The sequence below is a fragment of the Blastomyces dermatitidis genome (assembly GCF_000003525.1).
Source record: "Blastomyces dermatitidis ER-3 genomic scaffold supercont1.1, whole genome shotgun sequence".
Taxonomy (NCBI): domain Eukaryota; kingdom Fungi; phylum Ascomycota; class Eurotiomycetes; order Onygenales; family Ajellomycetaceae; genus Blastomyces; species Blastomyces dermatitidis.
This window is the reverse complement of record NW_025544774.1, coordinates 6,820,270-6,837,764: the sequence shown is the minus strand read 5'-3', so window position 1 is coordinate 6,837,764 and position 17,495 is coordinate 6,820,270. Positions and strand designations below refer to the sequence as shown.

At 44.3% G+C, this 17,495-nt stretch overlaps 2 protein-coding genes across 3 annotated transcripts; one reads left to right on the top strand and one right to left on the bottom strand.

The window, feature by feature from the left end:
* Positions 1 to 40: 40 nt before the first annotated feature.
* Positions 41 to 6,346, top strand: BDCG_00926. Of its 2 annotated transcripts, none has more exons than XM_045416438.1 (2): positions 41 to 317; positions 423 to 6,346. In XM_045416438.1, exon 2 carries the CDS (start codon positions 429 to 431, stop codon positions 5,760 to 5,762), a length of 5,334 nt encoding a protein of 1,777 aa, XP_045272164.1. In that variant the 5' UTR covers positions 41 to 317; positions 423 to 428; the 3' UTR covers positions 5,763 to 6,346. The 2 variants fall into 2 exon arrangements, with proteins under 2 accessions (XP_045272164.1, XP_045279363.1); XM_045416439.1 differs by having other exon boundaries at positions 126 to 317; positions 414 to 6,286.
* On the bottom strand, positions 6,104 to 12,974 carry BDCG_16237 (uncharacterized protein; the record flags this gene model as incomplete). The annotated part of the gene is made up of 3 exons (XM_045425487.1): positions 6,104 to 9,042; positions 9,159 to 9,491; positions 10,195 to 12,974. 3 exons carry the CDS (start codon positions 12,972 to 12,974, stop codon positions 6,378 to 6,380), a joined length of 5,778 nt encoding a protein of 1,925 aa, XP_045279362.1. The 3' UTR covers positions 6,104 to 6,377.
* Positions 12,975 to 17,495: the final 4,521 nt, after the last annotated feature.

Below are 17,495 nucleotides of genomic sequence, written 5' to 3'. Positions count from 1 at the left end.
CCTGATGGTTGAAGAAGGCAAGCCTTTAATTCTGATCGGTGTTTGGGGGCGCTTTGAGCTTGCGCTTCCTTGGTGTGTTGTCCCGGTAGCGGGCGCATCGTCATTGGTAGCTTGATGGCAGAATGGGTGATCACAGCAACATCCCACCGCAAGTAAAGACCACTTCTCGGCTAGGAAATAGATCGATATTCTTTTAGCTTCTAATTCACCTTTTTTAAGGGAAGCAAAAGAAAATAGGAAAGGAAAGGGGAAAGAAAAAGTCGCCATCGCAGGCCGAGGAAGGGTATGCACCTTTCTGGCGAGCGGCGGGGCTACTGGTATGTAAACAAGAAGGAACCCAGACAATACACTGCACCCCCATAGTGTGTTTGGAACCAGCACTACAAATAAGGAATTTGTTCTAACATTTTAAGACAATGTAGTTGCTAATGCCTGTCCCTTCTCCTCGTCGGCCTTCCAACCGCGGAAGAGCGAAGTCCACTCCAGCGAACGGGAAGCCTCTTGATATTGGCCAACCATTGGGTGTCCACGACACGAATTCGGTACGCGAGAAGGTTCGACGATGGCAACAGCAAGGTGGGGGTGTTATAATAGAGAAAGATGTTGGCCCTGAGAGCGACGGTGGCCACACTACCTCACCGGAGTCAAATCCTCTCTCTAGCAAGGAGGAGTCCCCAGGAAAGAATAGAACCAACAGAGCAAGAGGAGGAAACAACGATAAGGACAATAATGTCCAGCGAACTCGAAGTAACAGTACCCCGCGCAAGCGGGTTATTAGTGATGGGCACTGGAGGAAGAATAGATCACCGCCATCCACACCACCCCAGAAAGTGGCACATAAGAGGAGAACTGACGTATTTGACCGGTATGGGGAACCGAAATCATCGGTAAGGGAGAAAGAGAAGACGTATGAAGTTACTGATGCAACCAACTGTGGCACCAAACCTTTACCAGACGACGGAATCCGAGTCTATGCAGCTTCGAAGTCCTCAAGTAAAAGGAGTGAACGCCCAAAGTCACAACATATCTACGAATCACGATCTATGGTTGACAACGAAGTGGAGAGCGCTATTAGTGATCAGACCCCCGTCTCCAAAAGGCAACAGTCTAGGAAGCAAAAGGGTCGTGATTACGACAGGAGAGACCAGCATTTACGAACACAGGGTGGTGATGGTGAATGGTCAACTGAACCCAGCGAGGCTATAGAGGTTTCTGAACAAGAGAATCGGCCTCGACGGCAAGGGCAGAAACTCCCACCACGGCCGTTACGGCCTCCCAAAGGGGGTATTTTTAACCATGTTATTGATGAATCGAAAAAGATTTTTGGGAAACATGAGCCACCCGCATCCCCAGCACCAGCGCCTCGAAACCCCGGATCTAGCGTCGAAGCATGGCTTTCGTCTACTCCTGACCCTTTTACGGAGGGTGAGGAGCCCCCTGTTCAAGTCCCGGCGCCTCTAGATTCACGGTTACGGGGAAAACCCCCATCCCATGGCGACCGAGTCGACGAATATGATAGCTCGAGGCTTTCATCCCAAGCAAAAAGTCCGAAAAGGAGACGTGGGTCCAGAAGAACAAGAAGGCGTTCTAATAGCTCCCCTTCGACGGAAACGTCGACAGGACCTCACGACGACTCAATACCCTATAATGAGCAGCCCAGTGAAATATTGGGTGACACTCGAGAATCTTCGCCACCAACCTTAAAAAGAACAGGACCTAAGAAGCGCCCAAGTTCTCTTGCCGAAGTAGGCAAAATGTCAACTCTACAAGAATCGCTCGATGAGGCTCTGCAAGGGTCAAACTTGGATCCTCGTTCTTCGGACGGATCTGAGGTATCGATATCTGATCGACCGCCTCCTCTGACGTTAAGAAGACCCTTTCCAGGGACTGGCCCCCACCGACTGTCTACAATAATGTCTGTGGACACACTGAGCACTGTGACAGACCCGCGCCAGGATGAGCAACCTACTGATCTCCGGACAAACACCCAACCAGTCCATGATGAGAATTTAGAGTCAGAAGCCAGGGATCAATTCGATCCGAGCTCGTTGCCTGGTACCAGAAATGGTTTAAAACGTCGACTTACTACTCATGCTGATCTTATATCGGTATTGTCTATCCCTGGAGGCGGAAGCCGTAGTATAAGATCTGCCAGGAGCATCCGCACCAATAGAAGTCGATTGGCAACAGCCACTATCGACGATATCATGCAGGAATTTTCATCTGATGAGACAAAATATATGCGTGAATTGAGGACTCTTGTTGGTGGTGTCATCCCCGTTCTATTAACATCAGTCTTGTCCAAATCCGATTCAGCCATTGCTGCGGGCCTTTTCCGTCCTTCTGGAAATCCGAAAGATGATGAAAACTTTACCAGACCCATCGTCGATATGGGAATATCACTCGAACGACTTAAATCTCTCCATAAACGAGCGCCGCTGAATAATCCAGAGGCTCTTTTATCTTGGGCACAAGGTGCGCAAAAGGTTTATCGGGACTATTTGAAGGCCTGGCGCCTTGGATTTCAAGATGTTGTCGTCAACCTTGCACCCCCCGATGATGACCCGTCGGAAGCAACGAGCCCCGAGACTCAAAGCTTATACGCTGGAATGGCGCAAGATGAAGACGGCGATGTAGTGGATGGAGATGGGGAAAAGGTCGATGTTGCATTTCTTCTCAAGAGACCGCTGGTGCGTCTTAAATACCTTGCAAAGACTTTCAAAGGCATCAACTACGTACAGACATCCCCGAAGGCAGAAGAGATGGCAATGGTGTACCAAAGTCTCGTTACGGATGCTAGACGGCGCTCAAACGAAGAGCGAGCAAGGCTCGAAGACGATATGGCGGCCTCCATTGACGCTACGAGAGCCCGAAGCCCACGAAACCTCGCCGTCCTTTCCGACGTCACCATTCTAGAAACTCGACGGGTCCGAGCTCGCGACTTTTTCAATCTCTCTTTGCTTCATTCAACTGGCCAGCAAATCGATTGCCGCGCTGAACTTTTACTTCGGGATAATCCCCCTGGCGAGGCGCCTGGTGGCGACTTGTTAATATGCGAAGTGGATGACACTGGCCGCTGGCTTTTATTCCCCCCAATAGACCGGGGCCGAGCATCTGCTCGAAACGGTGATGGAAAGGGTGAAATCGTCATTATGATTAGAGGTGTGCCAGGCGAGGAGGAAGATTGGAAAGAGTTAATTACTTTTAAAACAGACGAGGAGCAGGTGGGATTCGAATGGGTACAAATGATTGGATTAAGTCCCGTTCCGCCAAAGATTGACCGGTCTATGAGCTTTATTAATAGAGCCAGAGCCAGAAATTGGGCCCTCAGAGCGGAGCAAGAGGGCTCTGAGCTGTCTACTGTGTCTGAAAAGAGAAGCCACGGCCCCACAGATATGGACGTGCCCATTGGTGAACAGGCTACAGTTGTTTCTTCTGCTATTCTATCAAAGACAGCTACCCGGGCTGGCTATGAAACATCGAAGCAGTCGCTGGGTTTCTCCCGCGATGGTTTCAGCCCAAAGGAGCCCCTTTCAGTAACACACCCTCGAACAGAGGAAGCGGGAAATACCTCGCCCCAGACACCTTCGAGGCTGCGGGTATCAATCGGTACACCTAGAAGCCTTAATGAAGCAATGGACCTGGCTGGCGGAGTTTCTCCAACCACTTTGAAGAGGTCGAAGGCTAAGAGGAGACCCAACTATGCAGAACTGGCGATATCGAGCCCAACGTCAAGTGGTGCGAGATATCCGGAGAAGGAGAAAATATCATCTGATATTCCTCTAACTGGATCTAAATCTCCTGAAACGACGTCTCCTCGTCCTCAGGAAGACGGCCAACCTAGATTATCCAGAAACAGAGACCCATCTCCCGAAATTGATCTACCAAAGCCCCAACTCGGAGGGCCGCTAGGCCGACGGTCGCTATCTTCTGTTCCTTCTCTCGAACTTCCAATTATACCCAAGATTAGGAAAGGAAGCCAACAAAGTAGCCCAGCTCCATCCGATAGGGAGGGAACACCAACGTCATCGCCCAAGACCCCTAACGCTAGGTTAAGTCCAGCTAAGCGTAGTGAAAGCCCAGATGAAGTTATCCTCCGTCGTGACCTCACAGTATATACTGAGGATGTTCCATTGCCGCCACCTCATAAATCACCGAGTCCTCCGGTTCCAAAGCATTCTGTCCCTATTTTAAGCCCCACCACTCCTCGAAGTAACCGAAATCGACGATCTTCTTCTCCGCTCAAGCACGAGTATGAACCTTCAACGGCAACAGAGTCGCCAGACAGCTCTGATACTTCCACCATCGAGCACCACGAAATTAACTCTTCCTCAGAGACATCGGATGAGGAATTTGAAGGAGATGATATTGAAACGCTTTTACCGCTAGTTGGCGCTCGTCAGCTTCGCGAAATATCACCTCCATCGCCTCCTCCGAGTGACCCTGACGGGACTCTTGGACCATCGAACTCCGCTTCCCAGGCTCCATACAAAGGTGTTCCACGACAGCCTTCACAATCTGCGAAGTGTGTTGCGTCTATTTTCTACTGGCATGACAAGGGTACATGGGAGGAGCTTTATCCAGACGAATGCAGAATTGTGATTACCCCGGGTCTAATTGAAGCATATGAATCCACGGAGTGGCCCGAAGAAGAGGTTGATTCTAATATTCCCTCCGAAAAACCTCTAATCGCTTTGGAATTAACACCTCTTGTCCCAATTCGGCGCGGCACAGCTTTAGATATATCTATTCGCTCCCTTCCGACGACAAGATCCAAATTCACAACGGGGAACAACATCATGTTCCGTTCACGAAACCCAGAGGAGTGCGAGAAATTATATGGGCTTATCAATCACTCTCGAATAAACAATCCGACTTACATCGCACTTCAAAACGCCCGTGGCCCATATTCTGTGCAGCCTACCTCGCTCGCCCGCCAGAATTCCAACCGCAGTAGTAGATTCGGTGGGTGGTTCAATTGGTCCAGGAGTAGCTATCGAGCCTCGAGCGTGCCCGCCCCGTCCGTGGCTGGTGTAACCGATTCCAGCGTTGGGACAATGTCCAGTGCTTTCTCAGCTCTCAAGAAATTCGGTGCAGGGAACAAAATGTTCAGCATCGCCAGATCAACCATCACATCTCGCACTGGTAGCCACCGCAGCAGCCTTTACTCCACTTCTACCCGTTCTGGATCCAACTCCTCCCCAAATTCGCCTTTCGACACGGGCTATGACCTTGCGAAAAACGCAGCAGGCGGTATCGGCCTTTCAAACGCCAAGATCCGTCTATATGCTCGCGAGTCTGCATCAAAATGGCGGGATATGGGTGCCGCTCGCCTTACGATCTTACACGCATCTCCCGCACCACCCCGACCGGGGACTGCTGCCGCTACTGGAATAGAAGGCAAGACATCATCCACAGCCATCGGTAACAGGGAACCGATGACGGCGGACGGACAACCTTCCACCCCTCCCACGTCTCAAGCTGCTCCGCCACTACCAGTTTCGTCAACTCGTCGGGAAGAAAAGCGCATTCTCATCAGAGGAAAGACTAAAGGGGAGGTACTGCTGGATGTATGCCTTGGTGAGAGCTGCTTTGAACGGGTGGCTAGGACCGGAATCGCAGTCTCTGTTTGGGAAGAATATGACGGCGTGGCAAAGGAGGGTGGTGTGGTGAGTGGGAACTTTAGGGTTTATATGATCCAGATGAAGAGTGAGGCGGAGACGGCGTACACATTCGGAATGGTTGGGAAGCTGAGATATTAACGAATATGCTTCTTGTTTGGGCTTGGTTTGCAATCTGGTTTCGGGGCCACGGTGGGGAAGGAAGGTATATTGATTCCCTAAGTGTGCACTGGTATTTCTGGCGATTTCATTTGGTGATATGGGTGGGAATCTGGGTTGACAGGATAGCATGTTGGGTTTGGCTGATATACATTTCTATGGATGAGGTGTGGAATGTTTTACGATTTTGGAAGCGTCTATCTATTTCTTTTGTTTGGCATATTTCCTCGGTAATACATATACATTATGTTCGATTAATTTATATGTCGATGTCATCATCTACAGTGTATTGATGCATCTACAGTGTCGTGACGAGAATTGAACTAAGTAATAAATGCTGTAGCTAGTTATCTATCTTTTAGTTTTGATCTAAGTTCTATAAATTCGCGCGTATTCCATCTCTAGTTAAATGTGCAACGAAAATTAATGAGAGTGATGCGCAAAGTATGCTGCAGCGTCGAGACCAAGGAGTCATGTCTAATGAATAAATAACATAAGGATGCTCATGTCTATCGCCATCATACGAAATAAGTAAATTTGAATAAAGGATCCAATCATTTCAAACATATGTAATAGTAAACAAAGGAAAGAGGAAAGTTAAATGTGGCTCAGGGGTATCTCAGAAGATCCGGATTTTTTGAACAAATATCCTACGCCATTGCCTTCCTCTTTGAGCAATGAGAGGAGAACATCGTCGTCGACATGAGCCTCGAGGTTCTTCTTCTTCTTCTTCTTGTTGTTGTTGTTGTTGTTGTCAGAGTCAAAGTCTTCCAGAGATTGATCGGGTGATGGTGTATCACAGAGTAGTGAAGTATCGATGTGGGAGTACTGCATCAAGGAACGCATTTTAGATTTTCGCTTCTTAGTTTTGCTAGAAAAATTTCCGTTCGTCGTATTTTCAGAGGTTAGGGTCTGGAGCTGCGATGCCTTTATCAACTTTGCGAAATCCATACTCTCGTCCTCGTCCTCGTCCTCAGCTGAATCTGAAGTATCGGGTTCGTTATCAGATTTGGAAACGTCAATTATGTCTCCTTTGTGGAGCTTGGATGCCGTTTCTCCTTCTCCCCTGCCATCGCATTCACAACCGAGTAGATCATGGGTCTGGCACGTAGTCCCTTCGTCAAGTCGAAATAAATCCTTGAGTTCCTCGCGCGAAAATTGTGAGACGCCCTTCTTTTGATCCATCACGCTGTCTGCTAATCCTATTTTAGTCACCTGTCTCTGCCAAATCTTCTCCTCCAGCGCTCCCTTTAACAAAAGTCGATAGATTCGACAATGTCGTTTCTGGCCATCACGATGTATTCGCGCCATGGCCTGCATGTCTGTTGCGGGATTCCAGTCAACATCAAAAAGAACAAGCCGGCTGGCTCCAATAAGGTTGAGACCTGTCCCCCCAGCTTTGGCTGAGAGAAGAAATGCGAATACTGAAGATGAGGAAGAGCGGTTGAAGTCGTCGACAAGCCCTTGGCGTTTTGAAGCTGGAGTTGAGCCATCAAGACGGAGAAAGGGCAAGGAGAGTGAAGTGAGAAGTGTCGCAAGGAGATCAAGGGTGGACGTGTAGTTCGAGATAAGCACAACCTTTTCGGAAGTAGTATGGCGTATATTATGGAGTAGCTGGTCAAGAACTCTGATTTTACCGCTTGAGGAGGGAGATAGGTGTCGAAGAATATTTGGCGGGAGACTGGAAACTAAGGCGCTGAGGGTAGAATTGGGAGTTTCATCACAGTTTCTAGGGTTTAGGAGGGAAGGGCTATTGCATAACTTTTTGAGAATGGTGATGAGCTGGAGAGCACTTTCTGAGTTTCCCAAAGCGGATTGAAAAACTGGAGAAGTGAGAACGTGGCGATAGATATTTTTTTGAGAAGAGGTAGGATTGCAGAAAAGGACATATTCGGTTTTAGGCGGCAGGTATTCTGAGAGGATATCGGCGGTACGTCTTAAAATAAATAACGACGTTAGGTTAGCTAGTTCTTCACTCCTTGCTTCTCCTTTTTCGATGTCCTTTTTCAAAGCACCGGGCTGTCTGCTCTTGACGATCGGCCCTTCAAATTCTTTCATGAACATTTTGAATGTTCCTAGAAGGCCGGGGTTGACGAAGTCAACCATCGCAAAGAACTCAGTTAGATCGTTCTGGATCGGGGTTCCAGAAAGAATGATCCGCCGTGAGGTATTTAACGATTGTATAGCTTGCGCACTCTTGTTCTGTACAGTCCTCATTCTATGCCCCTCGTCTGCAATGACAATATCAATGCCAGAGCCCTTCGACAGCTCTTCTTGTACGGTTCGAAGACGTTCGTACCCGATGATCATAACGCTATAGCTTTTTCCCATTGTGAAATCGGTAAGCCTGGTCCGTTTGGCATCAGCCACGAATACACCGATTCGTTCATTTCCTAGCCATTTCCGGAATTCCTTTCTCCAGTTATCGATTAACGTCACTGGACAAACTATCAGGGCCTTTTTAACGACTGGTTGAGCCTCGTATATCGGGTTCTGTTTTAATAAAGTCCATATAAGCGCTATGGTTTGCAGGGTTTTGCCTAGGCCCATTTCGTCAGCGAGGATGGCTCCTTCGCCATTGAAAGCGCGCATACCCATAACGCATTCGTAGAGAAATTTGACTCCCTCTCGCTGATGTTCCCGAAGGTGTTTACCCAAAAGTGGGTCTAGGACGACATCGACAACTTGTTTACCTTTCGGTACTAATGTTGGCCGTTTCATGATTACTGCACCGGGAGCTGTAGGATCATGTCGTGGAACGGGATTACCGCTTGGTGATATCTCCACTAGGACAGTGCTTTCTTTGAGTGGATTTCTGAAGGCATTCTTCGTCGCAAAGCTTCTGGGCGCAGCTATGTTAAGGGGCCTTTTTTCTCCTTCATTTTGTCCATTCTCACGTTTAATTTTGGTTCTAGGGGGTAGTCGAATCGTACCATTTGTCGATATAGCGGATGATATGCTGGACATAGGACCTGAATCTCTCGGGTACTCCATGGCTCTGTCGATAGGTATAGTCGCAGGTGACGGTTTAGCTATCCCTAGAAATGTTCGACCGGAGAGATACTCCTTCTTTGACAGGACAGAATCAACCTCAACTTCCTTTCCACCAATCGATAATGTCGAACCCGGTAGTAGGGGAGAATTGAACATGATTCTTCCGAAATGCCGTCCAGAAATGTCCTTTAAGGACGCATAACCACCACAGACAGCTAATATCCCATCGCCATCCCATGTTTTGTGCTTTTTGGCTGTAGGTTTTCGCCTGGTGAGAAAAAATTGAGGAGAGTGAAATGTTAGCCAATAATCAAAGGACCCCCAATATCACCCACGTATCTCTAATTGGAGATACGGGAAGTTTCAAACCCGCAATTTACATACCAAAGAACGTTGTAGTATGTCTCCATCCCTCCATCCGTCACCGACGTACCGCCATCATCTACATGCACCTCCATCGGTAGATTCCACTTCGGGATCAGAGGCCTTCGGTCAGGATCTCTGAGATTTGAGCTTGGCTTGGGCACCCTGGCCACCTTGGGCGCATCTTTTGATCTCGCACCATGTTTCCCGTTGTCGTCCTCATCATCATTATCGTTAACTGTCAGATCAATTGTTTCTGAACTGACTTTGCGACGTTTACTAATGTGGCCAGAGTCTCTGACTAGTTCGTCACCGCTTGATGAACGCGAAGGTGTTGATGTTGACGGCGGCTTCCTGATAAGTGGCGATCGGAAAGGTTTAAAAGGCATAGTTTTGAAATTATTAATTAATTAAAGCCTTCCTGTGTGGTCCAGTATTGCCCTCAGACCAGGCACAGTTAGGAGTTTCAAAAGGAGGACATGATGTTGATAAGGTTCTTGGCGCGTCGCGTCAGGACACTATCTACGTAACTCGTGGAACTAAGCACAACGCGAGATCACATGGATCAGGATAGAAAATTTGGAATTTGGAATTTGGAAAAATTGCTATTTCTACATACTCGCATATTAAAACTGTGTCAAGGTTGTGAAAGAGACAATAAAATAAAGGACAGGAGCCCGTTGCTATCATGCTAGTAAGTTACATGAGAGCAAGGCTACACATTGAACGTTCGTCGCCAATGAAAACCCCTTTTAAGATGTACAACATAAATGGGATGGAAAGGCAAGGAAATTTTTCATCCGCTATGTTTCGAAGTATTCAAAAAAGATACAATTTCAGTGTAACTCCCATGCTATCACGATATTTCTTCAAGCAAACCCCCCCCCCCCTTCTTCGGGTTCAACCAAAAAGCAGAAGAAAAAAAGATCATCAGTTCATTACGAAAGGGAAAAGTTTCGACAAAGAGAAAAAGAATGCGATGCTGGCCATATAACAAAGCCGAAGAATAAAGAGGACATCCATCTTTTTTTAATGCAGTCTCTACTCATATGCTCACTCATAAAGGTCTTGTTCGCCCAAGTCCTCCTCCATCTCCATGAGTGCCTGATCTTCGTCAATCATCTCCTCATCTTCGCTTTCGGTATTAGCATGGTTTGGAAGCACAGCTACACGCCCGTTCTCCATAACTACGCGGGCAGTTTCGCCGTCCTTGATGCTTCCCCTTAGGATCAGCACCGCAAGGCGGTTGAGGACTTCCTTCTCGATGAGTCGCGATAGCGGTCTGGCACCGTACACTGGCGAGTAGCCGGCATTACTCAAGTAATCCTTGACCTCGTCCGTGCATTCTATCGTCACCGAGCGATCATTCAGCTCGAGCCTCCGCTGAATCTCCTGCAGTCGGACATCGACGATCTTCCGGATTTCCCGCCTCGTTAGTCTATTGAAGATAATGATGCTGGAGATTCGGTTGAGGAATTCGGGTAGGAAGTAGTTCCGCAGCGCGCCCATGACAAGCTCTTTGGTGGTTGGTTCGATTTGATCATTCGTGCCGGTAGGACGTTGGAGGAATTCTGCGCCGAGATTAGAAGTCATCACGACGATACAGTTCTTCGCATCGACGATTCTTCCTTGGCCGTCTGTAATTCTTCCATCATCCATCAGCTGAAGCAGGACGGTCAAGACTTCCTTCGCAGCTTTTTCCACTTCGTCAAAGAGCAGAATGGAAAATGGCCGGCGGCGAAGTGCTTCCGTTAGCTGGCCGCCAGAATCATGTCCAACGTAGCCCGGAGGCGCGCCAATCATTCGGCTCAAAGAATGTCTTTCTTGATATTCAGACATATCAAATCGAATCATGGCTTTGGAGTCATCGAACAAGAATTCAGCCAATGCTTTTGTAAGCAGTGTTTTACCTGTCCCGGAAGGACCGCAGAAGAGGAAACTTGGTGGGGAGTTAGGGTTGCTGAGGCCGGAACGTTGAAGTCGAATCGCGTTAGAAACAGACTGGACGGCTTCTCTCTGGCCAACAACTATTTTAGCAAGGTGAGATTCCATATGCAGGAGCCTGTCCTTCTCGGTAGTCCTAAGTCTGGTAATGGGAATACCGGTCCATCGAGCCACGATTTCATTAATCTGTTCAGGCCCAACAGCGTCTGCCAGGAGGGTTTCCCCTCCTCCTCCAGGTTGCGTGGAGAGTTCCGCGTCGACCCGAGCTCTTTCGGCCTCCAGCCGTTCGATGAGCTTTTCAACATCGGGAATCGCATAGTAGATGAGATCCGAAGCGGTTTGCGTATCCCCCGACCTAGTTGCCTCGTCCCTCTTTACTTTCAGAAGATCTAATTTAATTTTAGCATCCTGTATATCTTTGCTCCGCTGCTTTTCACTTTCGTATTTTTCTCTCATTGGTCGTAGCTCTTCGTTAACATTAGCCGCCTCCTGCCTTGCAGTCTCCAACCGTGTCTTCGACGCTGTATCCTTTTCACGTTCAAGCGCATGGATTTCGATCTGGAGTTGTCTGGCACGGCGCTCCAGTGTATCGAGAGCTTCAGGCTGTGATTCTCTTGTGACACGGACAGCTGCAGCCGCTTCATCAATAAGGTCAACGGCTGAGTCGGGTAGTCTTCGGGCGGTAAGATAACGAGAAGCCAGATTCGCAGCTGATACGATAGCTCCATCGAGGATATTAACGCCATGATGAACTTCGTATCTCTCCTTCAGTCCTCTGAGGATAGAAATCGTCTCGCTCACTGAAGGCTCTTTGACCAAAACCTGTTGGAATCGACGTTCAAAGGCCTGGTCCTTCTCAATGTACTTCCTGTATTCGCCAAGGGTAGTTGCGCCAATACAATGGAGTTGGCCTCTAGCAAGCATGGGCTTCAGCAGATTTGCAGCGTCCATGCCACCTTCTCCACTAGAGCCAGCCCCCATGAGAAGATGGATTTCGTCAACAAACAAGACGATAGTATCTTTTGATTCCTCGATCTCTTTCAAAACCCCTTTCATCCTCTCCTCAAACTCACCACGATACTTGCTACCAGCAACAAGGGACCCAACATCGAGGGACAGGAGCTTGCAGTTCGACAGGTTTGCAGGGACATCGGCATTAACAATCCGACGAGCCAGGCCTTCCACAACTGTTGTTTTCCCCACTCCTGGCTCGCCAATAAGGACTGGATTGTTCTTTGTCCGTCGACTGAGAATCCGAATCACTCTTCTGATCTCTTCCTCCCGACCAATGACAGGGTCAATTTTCCCTTCTCTGGCCATCGACGTCATATCAATCGTGAATTTCTTCAAGTTCTCGCTCTCCTCTTCTGTATCGGCTGTTTTCGAGTCCACCCGCTTCATCCCGCGGATCTGCTGGATGGCAGAATCGATCATCTTCACATTCGGGATATTTGCGTCTGCAAGCGCCCGCTGGATCGTCGGATCATGCGCCAGCGCAGCGATGAGATGGTCAATGGCAACATAGCTATCCTTCTGTGTCTTTGATAGATTGGTAGCGGATCGAATAACCTTTGATATCGCTGGTGATGGGGCGACGGTCTCTGGTGGGGGATCCTGGGAAGGTAGCCGGACTAGGGACCTGTTCAACGACCGGCCTAGTTGCTGGGGATCTCCATGGGCTTTTTCAACAACTCGTTTGAAAAGAGAAGCCGAACTGGATTGGTGCGAGGGATGTGTGGTTACTTGCTGGTCCTTGGATTCATCGGGAGGAGGGTCGAGGAGAGAGACTGCGAGATGGATGGGGAGGAGTTGGGGGTGGGCATGCTGCTCTGCTAGAGCATGGGCGTCAACAAGAGCTTTGTTAGCTCTATCTGTTAATTGAGCTCCGCTCATTGTAGCAATCCAATATCTGCTTTGCTGGTATTGTGAGCGGCGGAGCTACCCAAAGAGGCTTCAAATGTGGTTATCTGGGATTTTGTGGTGGGGTCTTCCTAGTATCAGGATTCGACGGTTCGAAGATCAATCTTCTTCTTTCGATCGCTTAGTCCAAAAAAAAAAAAAAAAGCAAGAAAATAAGTATGGTAAAAATGAAATTGATAGTAGCACCGGAGAAGAGCCGTAGATTTTATACACCACGATTTTTCGTGGTAGAAGAAGCTTCCGGCGCCTTGTCGGGCGTTCGGGATCCTTCCACCTGTTTCGCAGAAAGCCCAACTACATCATATCATGTGATACGTCATCGACTTGTCGGTTTACTATTAGCTTGGCGGGGCAGTCGCTGACTCAGCATTTAACCGTGCCATGCTTACTCACTCTCTGTAGTGAGTGTGCCACAGTGTACAGAAAACCACACTGTAAAGAAAATATTTTGAATATAGTAATCTTCAAAAATTAATTAATAATCATCATCACATCTATCTATAATATAAAGATTATCTATATACTCATTAGAAGATGTAGAATTCACTGTAAGTTGAGATTCTATAGAATTATCTTACTATGATTGAGTGACTGTAGATTTTATAAATTTAATTTCAATTAATTAAAGAGTCTTATTGAATATCTTTTTCATCTCATCTGCTCTACAGATTGCAATCTTGTGATTGGCATTCTTAATAGTAAGAACTTCATCTACTTGTATCTGTCTGTGAGAGAATTTAATAATCTGATATTTATTTACTTAAAAATGATCTGTAAGTTCACTCTTACAGTGCATATTCAATTCTGTCTGAATCATACTACTCTTAAAGATCTTGTTCAACTGTCTTATCAAATCAGATGTAAGAATATTCTTCACATCTTCTAAGATCTTGACTGCTGTATTAATTTAATAATATAGTTTTACAACTGTCTCTGAGAAGATTAATTGTAAGAAGACAGTTGACAGTCAATCTGCAAATGACTGTCACGCTCCCGGCCGCGTCAAGGCTCTGTTGCGGTTCCACACGGCTCATCACTTTCATGCGGATGATTTCATTCTGTCTGAACCAGTTTTCAACCACTCTATAACATTATGTGAATGTATCATAGAAAGATCTGATTAATGAATATAAGAACTTCACTTCTATACAAGATCAGCAGATTACTCTTTCTTGATAATAAGATACTGCTGAGATATCACTCTGACTATTCTCACTTATGAAATGAGAGAAGAGTATCTACTCATTATCTATATAGAATAGCTAGATACTGACTTCTTATTAAAGAAGTCAGTGATTTATTTTTCTTCTACTGAAATATATATAAGAGTTACTATGTATCTTATATAATTTTCTTAGTATACTAAGTATTATATCTGTGATATTCTCATAATAATCTTATAGTCTATGAGCTCACTATTTAAGTAAGATAGTTAAGCTTACTTATACAGCTTCTTAAATAACTACTTCTATATAATATCACTGACTAGTCACTACTTCAGTTTTATTATATTATAATTTAAATTACTTAATCTGATTATACATTTGAATCAGTCAAGCTTTAACAGACTGATATGATTTTATACATCTATATTAAAACTGATCTGATTTCACTCTCTGAGAAAAATACTATATTATTCTCTAGAGTGTGTATATCTCTATCTCAGCAGAAATCTAAGATTTCTGAATCTACTGTATATTTTAATATGAGCTCTTTAACTATTCTGTCACTGTGTCACGCTCCCGGCCGCGTCAAGGCCCTGTTGCGGTTTCACACGGCTCATCACTTTTATGCGGATGATTTCATTCATCCCGCAGGCTGTCTGAACCGGTTTCCAACCACTCTATAACATCATGCAGATGTATCATAGAAAGATTCAATTGATAAATATAAGAACCTCACTTCTATATAAGGTTAGCAGATTACTCTTTCTTAGCAATGAGATGCTGCTGAGGTATCACTCTGACTATTCTTACTTATGAAATGAGAGAAGAGTATCTACTCATTGTCTATATAAAATAGCTAGATGCTGACTTCTTATCAAAGAAGTCAGTGATTCATTTTACTGCTACTGAAATATATACAAGAGTTACTATGTATCTCATAGACTTATACAATCTTCTTAGTATACTAAGTATCATATCTGTAATATTCTTGCAATAACTCTGTAGTCTATGAGCTCACTATTTAAGCAAGATAGTTAAGCTCACTTATACAGCTTCTTAAACAACTATCTCTATATATTATCACTGACTAGTCACTGCTTCAGTTCTGTCACATTACAATTTGAATTACTTTATCTGATTACATGTTTAAATCAGTTGAGCTCTAACAGACTGATATGATCTCATGCATCTGTACTGAGACTGATCTGATCTCACTCTCTGAAGAAAACACTACATTATTCTCTAGAGTGTGTACATCTCTATCTCAGCAGAAATTCAAGATTTCTGAACTCACTGTATATTTTGATATGAGCTCTTCAATTATTCTGTTACTGTCACAGCCTTTACACATCTACATCTATTATGAAGATAGAGAGATTAAGATCAGAGATTCACTGAGATATAAGAGAAATATCTTATCTGAATTTCACAGCTTTATCTGTACTCTTGAACAGAAATTCTGTCTTAATCTGAGTCAGTATAATACTCATGAGATATAAGTAATATACACTGTCAACTTTCTTAAAGACATCTCTGTGACTACTTGAGTCATCAAGAAGAGAGAGCTTGAGCATATTAATACTGTCATGACTTAAGAAGAATTCAAGAACTTTCTACTGAATCAAATTAAAGATCACTGTAACTATAGCTTCACAGTGATACAGCAGTTCAACTCATTATATTAATAAGATGATAAGAATTCTTCTGATTTCAATGCAAGATTTGAAGAATATTGAGAGAAACTGATCAATGATTTGAATCAATTAAAAATACAGCTTTATCTTATGAAGCTGACTTACAAGATATGAATAATGATATTATAATATCAGAGTTTATCAATCAATTGCACTGAGCTTATTAACCTGACTTCTCAGATCTATTTAAATAATCAATTCTCTGAGAAAAAGACTAACAAGATCTCTTCTAAGTAATTAATAACAGAATCTAAACAGTGCTGTGACAGCTTCAGTGTGAAGAAAGTAAAGAAGAATTTCAAGTATTCTGATTCTTCACTCACTGTAAAGAAATATTAAAAAAGATTTGATAAAGATCTCTATTTCAACTGTAAAGCTGATGATTACTATGTCAGTGATTGTAAGAAGCTGAAGAAGAGAAGAAACTGAGAAGACATCTTCTCAAAGTTAACTTCTCTTCTGACAAATGTATCTGTGAAAGATAAAGAAGAGAAAGAAAAGAATTGACAATTCTCATATCTCTGAGTTCATATTATAATCACAATGTATACTCTGAATAAGAAGATATCAGTGAGATATCTACTCAACTTCAAAGCAGATATTAACTTCATATTCTATTTCTTTTCTTTGATGAAGAATTGAAAGAAGATAGATCTGTCAGATCATATGAAATTTACTGATGAAATGAAATGTCACTGTTTTGACATAATTTAAGTGAAGTATGTGATCACAGACTCTGAAGAAATCTTCAAGAAGAGTAGTCTGCTTCTTCATACAGTCAACATCATAGATGAGAATGTCATTCTAGATCTTCTGTGATTAAGAGAAAACAATCCTCTCATTAACTGAGTTATTCAGATGTGATAGTACTGTCTCACTAATGAAGAGATGATGATAGAGAAATCTGAAGAGTTTTATCAGAAGAATCTAGAGAAAAGAATTGAGTTAATATACTGTATAGCAGGTGATTGAGACTTAAAAACAGGTGAAGAAGTCATCACTCTCACTGCAAGATTAGCAGCAGTATTCATTATTAAAGATGAATGTATATGATGTCTCTTTACAGATTTTAAGAATGTCTTTTCAGAAAGAGAAACAGTGAAGTTTTCTGATATTAAGATATGACATAAGATTTATCTTGAAGACAGTGTAACAGTGCTGTATGAGCTTCTTTACAACTTATCTGTAAAGAAGTTGAATGTTCTGTGTAAATATCTTGAAGAAGCACAATCAAAGAACTGAATATATTCATCAAAGAGTTCAGCAGAGATGTCTATACTCTTTGTACTTAAGAAGAATGATAGGCTACATCTATGTGTAGACTACAGAGGCCTCAATAAGATGATAATTAAGAATCACTATTCATTACTGTTAATTGATGAGATAATCAATTGATTGTCTGAAGCAAAGATGTTCTTAAAGATTGATATATAAGATATCTATTATAGAATCAGAGTTAATGAAGATGATATTTGAAAAACAGCTTTTTGTATCAAATACAGCAATTTTAAATATCTTGTTTTATCTTTTAATCTTTGTAACACTTCAGCCATCTTTCAGATCTATATAAATGAGATGCTGTGAGGTCTTGTCAACATCTTCTGTATAGTATATCTGAACAACATTTTAATCTT